The sequence below is a fragment of the Hirundo rustica genome, chromosome 3 (assembly GCF_015227805.2).
Source record: "Hirundo rustica isolate bHirRus1 chromosome 3, bHirRus1.pri.v3, whole genome shotgun sequence".
Lineage (NCBI taxonomy): Eukaryota > Metazoa > Chordata > Aves > Passeriformes > Hirundinidae > Hirundo > Hirundo rustica.
Genome location: NC_053452.1, coordinates 66,653,701 through 66,671,600, shown reverse-complemented (window position 1 = coordinate 66,671,600; position 17,900 = coordinate 66,653,701). Strand labels below are relative to the sequence as shown.

At 42.1% G+C, this 17,900-nt stretch overlaps 1 protein-coding gene across 1 annotated transcript; it reads left to right on the top strand.

Moving 5' to 3' along the window:
• The first annotated feature begins 997 nt into the window (after nucleotides 1–997).
• NUS1 (NUS1 dehydrodolichyl diphosphate synthase subunit) lies at nucleotides 998–17,681 on the top strand. The gene is made up of 5 exons (XM_040059802.2): nucleotides 998–1,528; nucleotides 9,981–10,103; nucleotides 12,475–12,627; nucleotides 16,640–16,739; nucleotides 17,449–17,681. The coding sequence occupies exons 1-5, from the start codon at nucleotides 1,147–1,149 to the stop codon at nucleotides 17,537–17,539; spliced, it is 849 nt and encodes a 282-aa protein (XP_039915736.1). The 5' UTR covers nucleotides 998–1,146; the 3' UTR covers nucleotides 17,540–17,681.
• The last annotated feature ends 219 nt before the right edge of the window (nucleotides 17,682–17,900 follow it).

The following is a 17,900-nucleotide window of genomic DNA, read 5'->3' as shown; positions in this document are numbered from 1 at the left end:
GAGGACTTGGCAGTGCTTGGTTAACAGTGGCAGATGATCTTAGAGGTCTTTTCCAGCCTTAATGGTTCCATGATTCTAAGGTCAGTCACTCAAATTTTTGGTAGCTAAAGATTTACATATTAATGAAATAGCATAATCCTTCCTTGCAGTTTGACTGTTATTTTTGATGGCTAATGCCGGCCTGTATTAGAAGCCAGGAAAGTAGTTATTTTCTGAGCAAGATAAATATTTTCGTGATACAAAATTCTTAATTCATTTTTATATTAGCAGATTCTTTTAACAGAGTGCTTTAAACATCTCCGTGCCATCTCCTGGTCACCAATCTGTCTGACAGCATCGGGCTGGCATTAGGTCTCACTTCATCCTTCACCTGCAGCGGCATTTCCTTCTTTGACCCGGGGCCGTTACAAGCCAAGGCAGCAAAACCCTGGGAGCCTTTGCGGGTTTTGTGGAAGACTGCGAACGGGGCGCGCAGCCCGCGGCCGCGCTGTCCCGGCGCGGGGCGGGGGCGGCGCTACCCCCGTCTCCCGGGCCCGCTCCGCGGGGCCGCCTGGGGAGCATTCGCAGCGCTCTCGGAGGGTGAAACCTGCATTTCAGTAAAGACACCCCTTGAGGCCCGGCTGCTTCTGTGGCGTTCAGACGCTTCCTCCCCCCACCTCTGCTTCACACACCGGCGCGAACGAGGCGCTGCGAGCGCCAGAAAGAGCAAGGCTGGAATGGGCAAAGGGAGGGTCCGCAGATGGGTCCCTGAAACAGCGGGGAGGATGGGCAGAGCCCGGCTGGGTAAAGCTCCCGCCCCGGCGCCTCCCTCCCCGCCCCGGCACCGCAGCGCCTTCGCCGGCAGCGGGGCCCGCCCCGAGCAGCTCCCAGCCCCGCCTCCCGTCCTGGCCCCGCCCGCTCCTTCCCTCGCGGCCACGTCATTCGCGCTCCGCGGGCGGAAGTGGCGTCATCCCGCTCGGCGACCAACGGGCGGCTCGCGTGTGGCGGGTTGAGAGGTGAAAGATCAGGCGGGGCGGCGGGAAGATGGCGGCGCCGGCGGTTGCCGGGCGGGGGACGCGGGCTCCGTGAGGGGATGGCGAGGCGGGCGGCGCGCAGCGGCTGAGGCACCTCCCCCGCGGGCCCCGCGCGCTCCTGTCGGTCGGTCCCATGAGCGGGGCGGGCGGTCTGGCGTGGCGCGCGCTGCACGCGCTGGTGCGCGCCTTGCTCTGCCTGCAGCGCGCGCTGCTCGCGTGCCTGCGCGGCCGCGCGGCCGCCGCCGCCGCCACCTCCTGCGCGCTCCTGGCGCCGGCCGCCCGCGCGCTCGGGTTCCGCGAGGCGCGCGCGGCCTGGCGGCGGCGGGGACCCGCGCGCGGCGGGGCGGCGCGCGGACGGCAGCGGTGGCGCGCGGACGGGCGCGCCCTGCGGAAGCTGCCGGTGCACGTGGGGCTGGTGGTGACCGAGGAGGAGCCGAGCTACGCGGACATGGCCAGCCTGGTCGTGTGGTGCATGGCCGTGGGCATCTCCTACGTCAGCGTCTACGACCATAACGGTGAGCGGCGGCCGCGGTGCCCCAAGTCCCCGTCCCGGGCGGTGCCCGCCCTGGGAGCGCCTCCTGGCGCGGAGCCAGAGGGCCGCGCTGTTCTGGGGTCCTCCCTAATCCGCTGCTCTCTGCTGGCAGCTCCTTTCCCGTCCAAGCTGGAGCTGTTTGGCCTCTGCTGAGCTCCTCTGCCCAGGGAGCCTGGAGAATGGCCCGACTGCCCTTCTGGCTCAGCTCCTGTGTCGGGATGACCCTGTCCTGCCTGCTTTCTAGAGCCTTGTCCGCAGCCCTTGTCCAGCCCTTGGGCTGACAGGAGCTGCTGACATCTGAAAGTGTAGGGCGGGGACTGCTAGTAGGGAAGAGCTTTAGGCTACCTGCTCCTATGAGTGCTGTTTATGCGCTAGGGCTGAACCCCCAGAAGTGGATGAATGAAAGTAGCCTTCTATTTTCAAGTACTCCTCTGTGAAGAAACAGGATGGACAAATAGTTAAACATAAGTGTGTATGTTCTGTGTGCTGTCTGTATTGTGAAATTAAGTTACGTGAGCTGCATTTGGTGCTGCTTGGCATTTGAGTTAACTCTGAGTCAGTGGTTCTGGAAGCTCTGGGTTTTTTTCCATATCTGCTGGGTGATTTTATTTATTACTGGGTCTCAGGTGTTAAGACCATTGAACTCTGGCTCTTGCAGGTATGTTGATTCCACGTCACTGACTATCATAAAGATAAGCTCAAAGTTTGGATTTCACATACTGTGAAGAAATCGTGGAACAAATCTGACTTCCTCATTCCTTTCATAGTGGGGAGCTAAAACCAGCCATATTCAAGATATTCTTAGGTGAAGCTTTCTGTCCAGCTATTGAGAGGTGATCTCTAACTTGTAGTGGACAAGCTGTCACTCAGAAGGGCTAACAATACATGACATGGTGTGGCCTGTTTCTGTCCTCTGCAGACAAAACAACTTCGTGCTCTTGCTGTTAGGAGTGAGACTGTAGGAGACCAGGGTTTAACTTGTTTTGAGCCACTTCCACTGGCTCTTTAGAGGTGTTATGAGGGTTTGGTGAACTGTGTAGATTTATGCCAGGTTAGAGGTACGGTTGTGTTCTAGTATTCTTTTGGGATATGTCCAGCAGTGCCTCCCCCAAAAGTAGGTGAAATCTTTTGTCATCAAGCGTGCAAAAACATCTGAAGTATGCAGGCCTTTCCTTGAGCATAGGCATTTATGATTTCTTCAAATTTTTTGCCTTGTTTTAAACCATCACCATTTATAGTTTTGTTTCATGGTTGATCTTTCCTGTGTGATAAAAGGCTCGGAAGACTTGACTTTCACTAAATTCCTTAAGATCATTATGAGAAACTGGGCTTAATACCAGTCACTTTTAAACTGGCCATCTGTGCAGGGCTGTTGTGGAACTTGGATATGTTGTATTTCAGAGGGAGAATGCTTCCTTGTTTGGAAGTCAGAGAATGATGTAAGATATTTACAAAACATTGTAAGCGCACAGAGAACAGCACCTCCTGAAAAGTCATTTATACGTTGACAGTTTTTACTCCCAACTTGGAAAGCATTCCATCAGGTGAAGTGGTGTAGAGCAGACAGTACTAAGGAAGAGAGAGAGTTTCCCTCACAGCTTGAAGAGAGGTGTTTTTATTGTACAGGATCTTTACCTAGTGTCAACCTGCAAATAAGCTACGGGCAGTATTTCCTAATATGTTATGTATATGCTTAGTTCCTTTTTTGATTCCAGCACTGTGCTCCACAAATTATATGTGTGAGAACTGAACTGAGGAGCAGATCAAGCTGAGAATCGTGTTTCTTGGTCCTCTTGGTTTTCATCTTGTTTGCTGTGCAACGCTGAGGAGGGAGAAGGCACCAGCCGATGCTTAGGTAGCCACTGTTGCTGAGCTCCTGTCTCACAGTAAGGAGCCAGAGCTGTAGCAGGATCTGAAGCGTTATTTTTTTGAGAACCTACTACAGCTTCTCCAGCATGTGTTGAAACTTAGTCGGATCTAAGATTGACTGTTAGAAGACTAAATATGATGACCAGAAATTATACGGTTTTGTCCTCTGAAGTGCTGAAATAACCTTGCAGAACAACTGTTATTGCTAGAAGTTCAGAAGAAAAAAAAAAAAAATTGGTTTGTTTGCTGCTGTATCCATGTATTGTTTCATTCATTCTTAAGTTATATGTTTGAATTGTTCAATTTTGTTCTGTGTTGTTATTTTTTGGTTTGATGTTGGGAGGTATTTCTTTTGTTTAGTTTGGTTGTTCTAAGTGCAGATTGCGTGATGGGTGTGGGTTTTAATGCTTCATTCCGAAGTTACATGTTAAGAGGTTTTGCTGTCACCTCTGAGATCCGAAAATGTGGCTATTATCTCATGATTTCAGTATCATAACATCTTTTCAGTAGCTTGTTCTTCTGCTCATCCTCTGATGCCAGAGTATGCTAGTTTAATTGTTTAACTTGATTTCCAGTTTGCTGGGGCAAAATCAAAGAAGGCAGAGCAACTAAAATGTTTTAAATCTGTGGCTTTTGCCAGACTTCCAGGGTTGATGAGAATAGCCTGCCATTACACTTCATGTTCCACACAGGTGTTCAATGGGTTGTCCAGGACAGCAGCCACAACTGCTTTGTGCACAGCTGAGCTTTTTAGACTGACTTCAGCTTCAGAGAGCAAGCAAATAGTTATTCATACAGCTCTAGTGCATGCTCACTGCTGGTAATAGCACATATGCTGCCTTTCTTTTGGTGTTAAGCTCCTTAGGGTGTCTTGATTGAGCACACACCGTTTCCAGATAGACTTGTCATTAAGTAGGATGTTGCAGCTGTTGCTAAATCCGGTGCTCAGCGGTGGTGGAGTCTGGAACCCTCAGCATTAACACTGATAATGAAGGTGAATAAAGTCAGGTACAACTTGTTCTTATCAGTAGCAGAGGATGACCCTTAATTATGGTGTGCACTTGTTTCCATCCCCTCATATGGTGAGTGGTGCTTTTGGACTGCTGAGCTGCTTCTGTGAGGATTTGTGTCCATACATTTGTACCAACTGTTGATGTCAAAGTTCCTGCTGGTGCTGGCTGTGGTGGAGAAGGAAAACTAAGTATGAGCACTCTGGATCAGTCTTAGCTGTGGTGAGGTATGCATTAATTTGTTTCTTTTCCTTCATTGCATAGCTGTAGTTCTGAGATTCCTTTGATTGCAACAGGAAACCTTGTTTACAAGCGTGGTCTTCCATGGTTGCCTTCTCTGCGAGAAGTAGTATGTCAGCTTCCTGCAGAAGGATTAAATTCAAAATATGTCCTTAGTTGCCCCTTCTATAGGAGGAAGGGGAAGCATGAAGTTCTTAACAGAAGTACTAGATAAGCTGTTTGTTTATAGTAGTGAATTTCTATATTTTTTACAAAATTGCTAAATACAAGGTTGTTCGTGTATTCTTCAGTGTCAGAATAAATAGCTGCGTTACAGCGGCACCAGTAACTGGAAAGGTAACTTGGCTGGAGTTGTGCAGGGCTCAGAACTGAGACTTTCTCTGCGGCCTCAAATTGTTTGGAGGCCCAAGGTGGCCTGGCTTTACAGTCCCTGGTGTGTGGAAGCCCTTTCTCTCAATTTTCATTGATGTGCAGCATGACAAAACCATAATAAACTTAATGCTACTGTGTGCACCTGGGTTAAATAATGCAAACTAAAGTTTCAGGCTTTTGATCTAGAATTTATTTCTGTTGACTTTGGTATTGCCAGTCCTGTTACTTGGTAGAAATCCAGCCATGCTTTTCAAGACCTTATCTCTGAGGAAATACTGCAGCCTTGTTGCAGTCAGAAGGCATTGATACTGCAATAATGTAATGCCACTTAAAATACCTTCTGGGGAGCAGAAGTCTTCTACTCGTGCTATATAACTGTAACTTTCTTTTGGTAGTTGTTTTGCCATTTAGTAGAGCTTGATTGAGTGTTATTTCTGTGAAACTTTCCTGATATAGTTTAGGACAAGACTAGAATGCTTTCTGGGAGCTTGCTGAATCTTGACATTTGGGTACTTTGGACTCCTAGATAGGTCCTTCACACTGAAGGTTTCTTAAAGCCCATGGTGTGACTGTATCAAAAATTTGGAGTTATTAAGCCTGGGTTTAGCTTTCTAGTGAACTGCTTTCCTTCTGAACACTTTTCTCTTAAAAACTCTTTGGAAGGATAGAGTATGATAAAATATTTCATTAGCCCCAAAGTAGGCTTCCAGTTTCTTCTAGATTACTTGGTAGTTTAGCTGATTCGATCAATCCATAAAATCTTCTGGGTGTGCAGCATCTTCATTTCACTGGGCAAGATGGATATGTTGTGGGTTTATGCCATTGGAACACTTGTGGGATACCAACATCACATGGCATCTGCTGTGGGCCTTCACCCACATGAAATTTCACACTCAGCAGTTGCGTTTTGGTGTTGAGTTGAGAGGAGTTCTCAGACCACATTTATTAAAAGGGATAACACTAATCTCTAGAAGGTAATCTCCTTAAAAGAATGGGAAATACAAAAGAGGTATCTTCTGTTTCAGTTGCTGATGAGCTCCTGTTCTCTTAGTGCAGAATGTCCCTCCGAGAAGACATGTGGGAGGAATGGTCACCTGTGAAGTTCTCAGGTCTAAGTCAAATTCTCTGGTTAGTGCTGTCTTAAGTGGCCTTAATCTGATGGAAATTTTAGTGACTTCAGCCACATTCAAACTTAGGTTACTTTTTTCCCTGAACTCTTGTAATAAAGGAGGTATTTGTTTGTAGCTTTCCATATCCTGTGAGCTCCAGTGTAATGTCCATGCTTTCCTCCGTTATCAACCAGCATGATCCAAGAGGATGAAGGCAAAAGTTGTTAATGTTTTTATTACAGTTTCTTGCATGTGCATTCTTTGAAGTGGCTTATTATTTGATGTTCTCAAAATGTTAACACTCGATAACAATTACAACTTTTGATTATTCTTTCCTTGTCAGCACTGGAAAGAAGTTGGGAAAGCAAATAACTGAAATATTGTGGAGATAGGCTCTTTGGTAAGGTGCTCCCTTGCAAGGAAGAGCTAACTCTTATTCTGTGTTTTACCACATTCTGCTGTTTTAAAAAGCAAGGCAATTAAGAATGTTGAACTTTGAGTTACCATTAAGGCATTAACAGCTGGTGGCTGTGGTGGTCTAGTCAGACAAACAAATAGTTGACATCACTTGGTGTTTCTCTGTGCCAGTTTTTCACTTCCAGTTCAAGATTCTTGTCACTTCTACACCTGCTGAACTTGCAGCCTCTTAATTACAAACTTCATTTGTCAATATCTAACCCTAAAATATTGCAACACCATGGTTGCAAGCAAAGGGGCATAGCTTGTAGCTGCTGTAAATCTGAGCAAAAGGTGCATGCCTTGGAAAAGACTTGTGTAATGGAGGCTTCTGAAGGAAGCTAAACCACTTCTGGTTTGCCTCAGCTCTAACAGCAACAAACTTGCTGTTAGAGCTGCTGACTGACAGCACGCTTGCAGCTTGTGTTGTAAAAAGAAGTAACATCCCTGAGAACAGCTTCCAAGTTCTCAGTAGTGAAAAGAAACCAGGACTGGGAGTTTTATACTCTTTTGCTTTGGAAATTTTAGTGCTCAAATACATGTAATTCTTAGAACACTTCATTTGCAGGAATTTATACATTTGCACCAGCTTGCTAAGGTTCCAGAGTTCTGATGGAAGAAGTTTCTGCTTTTCAAAACCAGAAAGTCTTCTGATGACAAATAGTGACAATAGAAACATGAGTAGTGCTGGATTTTTTTTTTTTTTTTCATTTAACAGCAAACAGCTGTTGTATTGCTAAAGTTTATTAGACCTTTGTCGAGCCTTAATTTTTTATAATGTTAAAATTACATTATGGACTTTAATTTGTGTAGAGGACTGTGAACACAGTTGGAGGGTAGCAGTAAATCAAGACTTAAGTTTCACTGCCTAGGAACACCTAATTCTCTTACTGAGTTGGTCTGCTCATGCACTTGTTTGCTATATTTGTCGTGTTTAAATTAAGCAGCAGCATCTCCCAGAACTAACTTGGGTATATTTGCAATGTTTAAAAAAATGAACCTTGTAGATAAATAGTTTTGAGTTACTGTAAGGGAAGGGAGAATATAGGCGAGTCGTGACCATGTAAAATTCTTGAAGTTGGATATGAGTTTGGCCTGTGAACATTGCATTTGGCAGGACTGTGTTTGCACTGATGAGCACTCTTAAGTCTCTTGTGCACTGACAGAGAGACAAATGTTGGAAAAGCGTTTCCAAATGCTGTTGGTTTTTAATTAAGGTCTCAGTTTGTTTGAATTTTTTCTGCCTCCTGCTGTGCTTCAGGATCTTCTCTTCAGGAAAACTGTGTATATGTCAAGGTTGATGGGTCAGTGGGAATTTAGGTGTGGAGGCCTTTCCAAGGAAGGCATACTGCCACTCCATGGTACAACTGCAGTAGCTTCCTATTTGTTAAACTGCTACTCCAAGAGCCCCAAGTTTGAACAACTGAGGGGGTGGGTGAGATAAATGAGCAGAATAGAAGGGTGATACTCAGGTAAATATTAAGAATACATTTATTTAGCAAGTCTTCTGTATCTGTTGTGTGTGTTAAGGACCTTCACTGAAGCTGGACCAGTTCCATTAGCTGATCTCTGTTTTTACTTAGAAGCAAACGCCTTGGTCAGTTCTTCTACCTGTTGTCCTCAGTGTCTTAATTTGCTTTAGAGCTGGAGTGTGGAGTCTTAAATTAGTTCTTCCAGTCTTTGGCAGGAATAGGCCAAAGACTTTCATGAGAAAGGATTTAATATCATTAGTGTTGGGTGGGAAAGGAGAAGAAGAGCAGTAGCTTATTTCCCAGATTAGGAGCCTTTCCTGATTATGTCACATGTTTGTCTGGATATTGAACATAGTTTTATTTCTCATATCTTAAAGTGTATGGAAGTCAAGTAACTCTTAAAGGTGAGGTACCTGCAAGATCTTCCCTGAAGAGCTTGCAGGATTAGCAATTGCAGTGGATGCACTGCTGCTGACCTTGGGACTAAGGGAGACAATCTGTGCTAACCCCAGCACAAAGCAGACTGAGCCAAGCAGAGCTGTATCAAACAGTATTATTTAAAGCAGCATTCTCTATTTCTGTTATGTATAAGTGGGAGTACAAAGAGCAACAATTTAACTTTAGTTTAAACTTAGCAGCAGTATTCTAACACACTTTTTTTCTGTAGAGATTTGTGCCTTACCACAACTTGCTTTTCTGTAAACACATGAATCAATTATAAGCATCACTAACACTTCTATAATGAAATAGTTTATTTTTACAGGAAAGCATCTAGGATGCGAGGAAAAATGGGTACTTTGCTGCCTATTAAAACTTCTAATGAAACCTGTGGAAGAGTTCTAATTCATTAGGCCTAAAGGCTAGCATATTAAATAAATGCATTGTATCACTTAATATTGCAAGCTAAGTCCTAGTGTATTACAGTCTTAATTCAGTGCTTATACACTGTTTGACCAAGGTGGGAACTGTTGTAGCAGTTCCAGGTCCTGTAGTCAGGTTGTGGTGCCAAATCCTAAGCCTGATCATAAAATTGTGTGTCTTACATTGTCTTTTGCACTGTCTGCATTGTAAGATTAGTGTGTGGGCATTTTTAGACTGGTCAATGGAAGTGTTTGGCATAAGATTTCTGAACGAAGCTCAGTAACCTCGGAATACCATGTGATAAAAACATTATCCAATTCCTGAATGAATATGCCTAGCCATGCTTTTGGATTGTGATACAATCACTCAAGTAAATACATAAGCTGTAGCATTTAGTTTTTACTGTGGCAGTTAATTAGAAATTTCTCAAAAGCTAGAATTTATTTTAGTACAGGAACCCAAGTATGTTTGAAGCAGGCTTTTGTGATTTCCTGCATTCAAAATGTGTCTGCCTTAAATATGTAGGTATAAAAAGGCCTTGGGGATTGCACGAACTCCTTGAAACATTCAGCTTGTGAAATTCTCTTATTTGGATATCCATGCTGTTGGATGGCTTAAGAGTGGACAGTTACTGAGACCTGAAATGCTGATTTAGTGGTGACTTGCTTTGTTAGCCTGCAGCCTTGGGGATGTGGCATTAAAGAAACTTGGTGTTAATGTGACTTGGCCATTCTTTGCTGATTATTGCTTTCTCTATTTCTAGCATACTAAGGACAATGAAGTAAGTCTTGAGCTGTCCCTTATGTGGTTGCAACTTGCTGCTTAAATCAGGCTGGGGGAAAGAAGAACAAAAGCATGAGTTGTCTTTCCAAGGTCACTCAAATTAGTCATGTGCAGTGGCATTTGCTTTGAATTCTTACTCGCACCTGTGAACTCCAGTCTAAAACCAGTAGTGACTGATTTCTTCTTCTTGCCTAACGTCAGATTTATTTTGTAACACCCTTTACAGGAGTTGGCTGACATGCAACTTTTTTTTTTTAAAAAAGGTATTTTCAAGAGGAATAATTCAAGATTGATGGATGAAATTTTAAAACAGCAGCAAGAGCTCTTGGGACTAGATTGCTCCAAGTACACCGTGGAATTTGCAAATCATGACAAAACTGGTCAAGGTAAGATGAGGGGCTTGGTGTGCCTCTAAATAACTATATATCAATCATAAATCTGCTTTTACTTAAACACATTCCTATGTACAGTGATCTTTTTCTTCGTTAAGAATTGGTTATCAGAAAATATGCAACCTTCCTGGGCTGGTATTAAACTTCCTTATGCTTATTTGTTCTTAACTAACAGTAAGTGAAGCATTGCTCTCTCCTTGCTTCAGTAATCACACTGGGTGGTCTGATCTTTCCTTCAGCGTGACTGTTGTGCCACAACCTCTTCAATGCATCAGTGTGCCTCCACTCCCCACTGTTTCAGTGAAATTAATTCTTTTGCTGAGAGTTGAAAAAGCACTAAAGCATAAGGGGACTGATGTCAAGTTAACAGTGTGCGTGTGCTTCCATCTTTCCAAACATACATCTCAAAGTGGGAAGGAGAAAGGGAAAGAGCAAGACTGCTGGTTGTCATGGCAAGGTATAGTGTCATCAGGAAGGTAAAGGGCAGAAGTTAAAATAAATTTGGTAATAATAGCTTTTGCACATAGTAAGATGAGGAAAGCAGAAGCAGGTTTCCAGGTTGATGTGTCTCATACAGTAGTATCTGCTATAAGTACTCATTTACTCATCTGCTGCCTAAGACAAATGCTAGAAGTCTGTTCAAAATATAATAAATCACAGGCTTGTACTTGAATCAGGCCTTTGTCTTAAAGGGATAGGATGATACAGCTCTCCTGATTATGACTCATAATATTTAGGTAGGTCTTGTAAAAAAAAATACCTAAAACCCCTTATGTTTTAAGATCATCATAGTTCAAAGACGTAGGAAAAGACTGCACAAGTTGTGGTATATTTAGCTGTGTTTAGAATGCTGATTGCAAGTTTTGCCTTCCCTATGAGAGCTGACAGGGTACCAAAATCTTTTCTTGCCAGTTTTCCAGTATAATACTGTAACGTGACCTAAGTTGTCTTATGAACAACTTAGCCTAAGATACTAGCACTTATGTAGAAGAACCCAGGTTTTATGCTATTTTTTTCCTCTGAAGGTTGAAATAACCATTAGAAAATGGGGTAGACAGCCTGTTAATGTCTTAAACTCCAGCATGCTTAGCTATACTTACCTAAGTTGGGATATTTATGTTCACACCAAACAAATTACTGAAAGACTTCTCAGACTTGCTGATGGAAAGAGTGTGTTTAAATCTCAGGAATCTTTTGTGCTGGAAACTGTGAAAAGCAGAGATGTTTTCTGTTCTCTTTTTAAATTCCTCATTCTTTTTTAGGAGGATTACAGTCAGATCGGATGCTTCATGTTTTCAGCTGAACAAACTGACATCTATCTAGTTTATTATTATCTGCAAATTTTCACTTCTGAAAAACAAAATTGCATGTATTACATTTAGGGATACTGTTAAATATTTTTTAATATTGGACATTTGATGCAAATTTGCATATCAAGTAATATTAAGGAACAATTATTTTCGTTGTGATGGCTTTGGATAGATGAACAGAGGGGTTTTAAGTGTTCTTATGAATCTTGACTGTGCTGTATGGTCTTTTTCAGTCAGGTTCTGCATTTTTAAGCAACATTATTTTTAAGTATCCTGTTATAACTATCATAAGTTTGGTATCAACCTAAAGTGTTGACACTTTTGGTATTTGACCCACTTAACTTCAAGCCAGCTGTAGTGCACCATCTGTGGCCCTCAGCTTCCTTGGCAAGTTACTTCTTAGGTACCTTCCCAGAACTGACAATGATGCAAGTCATGTCGTTTGAGAAGACTCTTGCTTCTCAATAGTGTAGGATTAAAATAATTATCATTGTGAAATGTCCTCTTAAGTAACAGATGAATAGATGAATTCTGGACTTATAATCTTGTTCCAAGCTTCAATGTAGCAATCTTAGATCCTCACTGTAACTCTTGCATCAAGATACTGTGATCACTTTAATCATTATATCACATGAATGTACACAGTAGCTGTTAAAAATACCTTCCTCTTCTAGGGTAGAAATTAGTTTGTTGGGTTTTTTTGGTTTTTTGGTTTTTTTTCTTTCCCTGAACCCCTTAAGTTACTATCCAAGTACCTTTCTTCTCAGTGCTTTGCCTGACAGTGTAAGAACCAATCCGAATTTCCTGGAAAACTACATTTCAAGACTGAATTAAAGACTTCTCAAAATAGTTGTTTTAAGCTTGTTTTTTAGTAATACAGCAAATCCAGAAAACTCTTACCCACTTCTCTTAAGAGATAGGTGAGGTATATCTGTGGCTAATTGTAATATATGAATTAAACTACAAGTTACTTTCAGCTGTGTCTGTGACTCTCTAAAGCACATACAAAAATAATTGTATTTCTGTTGCTTTTAAACTATGTTTTGTACTTTCAGTTTTAAATTGCCAATCTACATTGAAGGTGCTGTCCCCAGAAGATGGAAAAGCGGACATAGTCAGAGCTGCTCAGAACTTCTGTCAGTTGGTAGCACAGCAGCAAAGAACACATTCAGACCTGGATGTGAATATGTTAGACAACTTATTAAGTAGTAAGTATAATATGGAGGGAAAAGAGTATTCAATTCATAACCATTTGGTTACTAGTATATTTATTGCCTGGAATGTGTGCTTCTTGATGCTTAGTCTGTCAGAGTAAGTTACGATTATCGCTTTTAAGCTTTTGTTAAAAATTTCTTACTGTTTATTGCCTTTTGAGCCTTTTAAGCAGAAAAATTCTTTAGCAGAAGTAATAAGCTGAATTGCAGAGTTTGGGCTTTTCAGAGTTTACAGTCTCTGTGGTATGTTCTGCAATGAGCTTTTTGAACAAAAGTACTGTTGGAATTACCTAAAACTGGACTATTCTAACTTAGGTTAGCTTCCTGCAAGCTGCAAACATGGATGGGCAGAATCTTCCAGATCTGGTTACAGTGATTAAAGCTGTTCCTGCTGCCTGACTACTACCCTGAGTGCAAATGATAGAGCACTTTCTGTTCTCTTGCTGCTGTATAACCCACACTAGCTTAGTTGTCTTCATTACTAATTCATGCAGATTACTGACTCTGTACTGAGATGTGTGGCTATATGCAATAGCTATGAAAAGGGCAGGACTGCTGTAATATCACACCTGGGAGAAGTTTAGAATTAGCATCCACTCTTCCAGTGCTACTATGGAGCTATAATGAGTTGCTCAGCTTGCCTAGGTGATATGTGCATGTTAATTGCAGCTGTAATTAGCCTGGCAAGGTTCAGGTTTCAGACTGCACTCTTGAACTTGGATGCCTTTAGGCACGTTTTTGTAGCGTGGTTCCCATTAACTGGACTTTAGAGAGTAATTTCTTCTTTTTCATGTGGGTGGTCAGCTGAATTGTTCTGTGAACGGACTTCCATGGCAGTTTGGCCACTTAACTGCAAGCTGAATTCCATCCCTGTTGTCAGCATCCTCCTGTAATGGAACTATTAAGTGTATTTAATAAGGCACCTGAAGAAGAACTTAGATCAACTATTCTGTTATACCCCAAAGGTAATTAAAGGGAATTAACAAGCACTTCTTAACTGGAGCTTGTTGGATCTTCTGTCTGGATATATTAAAAGTATTAAGTCCAGCCTTAAAATCAGCGGATTTGGTTTTGAAGTATTGCATGCCAGCTGAGCACAGAGATTTAATCTGTCAAAACTATGAAATTTGAAACAGGCTGCTTCATGTATGTGGATAATAATGAAGGATAATATCTGTAACTAGTCCTACTTGTTAATTTATTTACTTAATGTTTAGGACATTGTTGGAGGTGAAGTATTCTTTCATGACTTATTTAACAGCAGCTTTTGAAACTTTGTTTTACTTGTAGGCAAATTTGTTTGTGTGCATTTTTAATGGAACAGTACTGAAAGTAAGCATCTGTGCATTACTGGTTTGAGAGCATGTTCTGAAAAGCAATACTTGAGTAGTTATATTCTTAGAGTTTGCATTCATGGTGTCTTATGTAAATTTCTGGGGTTTTACATTTTGATTTAAATACCTGTTAATGCAGTTTTTAAACTTTTTGTTCATATTTAGGGTGCAGTTATTGAAGCCTAGTCCTAAAATGGTATGATTCTAGCTCGTCTTCTGGCTTTTCTTGTTCTTGATTCAGTCATGCACTTAATTCTTACAGCTTGAGTTTTCTGCTGTGTAAGAGTACTTTCTTCTGAGCAATGCCTCAACTAACCAGCTTGTTTTGAGAAAAGTAGGTGCCAGCTGCATTTTAATATTGTCTCTTCTTGCTGTCTGTTTTCCTTCCATCAAAGAACATGACTATCAATTAAGGCTACTCAAGTTGCCCTGTAAAATCTGTGTGGAGAAGAGAAGGGTAGAGTTATGAGCTCTAAAATTCCTTCATGTTCCCCTTGTAGAACTCCTGACCTAGAAGGGGTGTTGCCAGATTCCCACCCTTTCAGTGTGCAAGTCATTTGGCCGCTTTCATTTTTTAAAGTCTGCTCCTGAATCCTTGTATCTTGTGTGCACTAAACTTGACTTCTGTAACTCTAGCAGCTCTGAGGGAGCTTCCACATTTAAATTATCTGTAATGCTGCTACATTTAGGTAGAGAAATGGATGCAGAGTGGAAAGCACAGTACCGTGGTTTTTTTAGTAGGCTGTCCTGAGAGTGTTACTACAGTGTGCATTTTCATTTTCCTTCAGATAGGAACCAGAAGGAAATGTTAGCATTAACTGGGCTCTCTGAAGGTCTTTTCCTGTTTGAAAAGCCATTGCAATGTTGAAGATCCTGCTGCTGTACCAGCTGAGGAGTACTCAGCTACTGAATCAGCTGATGAGTAAAGCTGTCCACTTCCTCCACTTCTAAGTATTCACTGCTTCCCTGCAAGTCTTTCATACTAACCTGCTAGCTTCTGAGCATATAAGTGGCTTTTGCTTTGCAATTTTTTTCTTAACTTTGAGAAAAGATTTGGACTGTGGCACAAAGCACTCCCATCTAAAAGCTTCATCCTTCCTTAGAAATGCACATGCTTGGGAAAATAGCGTCTTTACCTCTGGTAAAAGGTCTCATCACTATTGTGGTGATTCAGTGGGGAGGGTGGATGTGAACGTTTTGAAAAATCTCCAGCTTCAGTTTCAAAACCTGGGTGGGGCAAAATCTGACCTTAGTTTCCTTTTCTGTTATTCCTGCAGTTAAGTTCCTCTACAACTAATCTGAATTGTAAGAGGCTCTTGACTGCTTTTGTGTAGTTTTTTTTTTTTTTTTTTTAATTTAAGCAAACGAGGAAAGAATTGAGAAATAACATCAGAAGTTTGGAGCAAGTATGCTGTATTAAACTTTATCTGCTAAAGGGAGTCATTACCCATTATAAGCACTCTTGTACTTAACCTGCAAATTACTGGATAGTGGAAGGGGTGACAAGAAATTTACCTGCAATAATCATGACTAATTGCAGCATTATAGCAAAATAGGGTTATGGCTGCTGGAATGCTTTTCAGATGAGCTAGGTGGGTGCAAGAGGAACAGTTTATCTTCTTGGGTCCCCTTGGGGTGCTCTGCTGGTTTTCACATGTTGCTCTAATCAACTTGCTAGAATTAGCAGGGAAAGCTGGACTCAGACTGCTCATTCTAAGCCTATTTCCTGTCTGTCAATTTTAGCCTGGAGTAGCTTAGGCACTGCAGAAGTAAATGGAAGGGAGACACAGGCAGAGGTGCTTGGTCACTAATTGTCTTCAGCCTCAGGAGATGAGTAGGATGCTCTCACAAGGGAAGCGACTGGCTGGGGTTTAAAGGTATGGGTAGTAAGAGAGTGGGCACCTAGTGGAATTCATCAGTATTATCTAGGTCTGTCCCAGCATGGGTCAGGTCCACATAGTAACAGAAAAAGACACACTGCTCTGTTCTTCCTCACTCATCTAACCAGGAAGATGCCAGCTGCAGCAGTTTCCTTGAAATTTTATACTAATTTGGTTTTAAAACCACATTTTATAGTAAGTTGGTTGATCTGTCTAGTCTCATACTGAGAAAGAGACAAGTCATCTAACAAGGTTGTTTTCTTTCTTGATGGTCTATAGTACCAAGGTGTTCTTCAGTTAATCTTCCTTAAGCTGTGGTTTGTTGGGTTTTTTTGTGTGTGTGTTAGTAGTCCTTTTACTCTACTTGACTGCAGCTCACATAGTTAAGTAAGGACTATAGTAGGTAGAGTCAGGGTCTAGCACATTCTGTGCTACTGAAATCGAGTTTGCCAAGACAAAACTAGAACAAGTCAGATGAAACAGCATTGTTAGGGTTTGCTGTTACTCAAAACAATGTAACTCTTCCTGTTGTTTCCATAGAAAGTCTTTGAAAACTACCTGACATAAAAATAACAGTCCAGCTGGGCCTGCAGTGGCTGCCTAAGCTTTTGCTCAGTTGGTCATTCAGGTGTTGCAAGACCAGTCTGTCCTCTTGGGCTTTTAATTGTTAACTTGTCCTTGGGGCCTTCACTGAAAAAAGGCATTAGGTGGAAAAGCAGATGCCTTAGTGTTTATAACTAAAACAAATCCTCTGATGGATTTAGTAAAATCTAATGTAACTTGTTATTACAGGTACAAATGGATTTCCTGATCCTGATTTAGTCTTGAAGTTTGGTCCTGTGGACAGCACATTAGGATTCCTTCCATGGCACATCAGACTGACAGAAATCATGTGAGTTGCTTATAAATGCTGTGAAGCCCACTGAAATGAAAAATATCTAGCTCAACAAGTCTTTATGATGTAACTTATGAAACTGGCCAAAAGAGGAGATCCAGCTAAGCAAGTGTCTGGAGATTGATTTGAGGGTGTTCTAGAATTATTAAATGAAATCTGCCAAACATTCGTTGTTGGTTTCTTAGCCCTGACTAGGCAACAGCAGGCTTCATGCCTCAGGCTTAAGGAACAACTTCTGCCACCACCTAGTCTGTGGTCCAGTCCCATTTGATAGTGTTCCTTACATAAATGTTGATTTTCTGTGGCTTATAGGTTTCTGACAGGGAAACTAAGGATATGAGGAAAACGGGATAATACAAGAAGATTGCACTTACGGATTACTTTTCAATTTTAGTAATAACTGAACTGACTAGATTTGCTGAACTTCTCAAATCTGAGCACATTTGTAGCGCACTGGAATGTCTGGGTGCACCTGTGCTGCTCCAGCCCTTCATGGATTTGAAGGGCCCTGCGTGCTCTAATGGGAGGCCTTGGTTTAGAGGGCGACTGGCTTAGTTGCTAGAGTTGAGTGACAATAACCATGTTGAGAACAATTTCATAAGGTTGCTCAGACAGTGGTTTGCTTTTAGTGGTATTCCTGAGTGGTTGTATGAATAGTGTGGTGTTTATAAAAGCTTATTTTAATGTTTCTAACTTGCTTTCTCAGTTCTTTGCCTTCCCACCTAAACATCAGCTATGAAGACTTTTTCTCTGCCCTCCATCACTATGCAGCCTGTGAGCAACGCTGGGGAAAGTGACTTCGGGCTGAGTGCATGGAGTCAGGCTTTCTGTGGGAAGGATTGATGTCTGTTTACAAGCACCTGCGACCCATAAGTCTGGTTCATAGTCCTTTCTTAATTTATCAAAAAAATTCAATAAAGTGTCTTACCTTTCTAGAGAGTCTGTGTGAATGTGTGAGAATCTGTGGGGAGGGGAATTCAGACTTCCTCTTTGAAGAAGACAGTTACTAAAAACAAAGCTGAATTGCCCTCACTTTGACATTCAAAATGAACCTGGATGTCAAAATGAACGTGTAAGAATTAAGTGTTGTGAAATCTACAGGACAATATAAATAGGAGTTCCGTGCCCTGAAGGTCCTTAAAACCAAGAAGGAACTCC

Coding starts and splice junctions, on each gene's coding strand:
- NUS1 (XM_040059802.2), top strand. CDS start 1,147: ATGAGCGGGGCGGGCGGTCTGGCGTGGCGCGCGCTGCACGCGCTGGTG. Junction 1,529..9,980: donor CAGCGTCTACGACCATAACG/GTGAGCGGCGGC, acceptor TTTTTAAAAAAG/GTATTTTCAAGAGGAATAAT. Junction 10,104..12,474: donor TCATGACAAAACTGGTCAAG/GTAAGATGAGGG, acceptor TTGTACTTTCAG/TTTTAAATTGCCAATCTACA.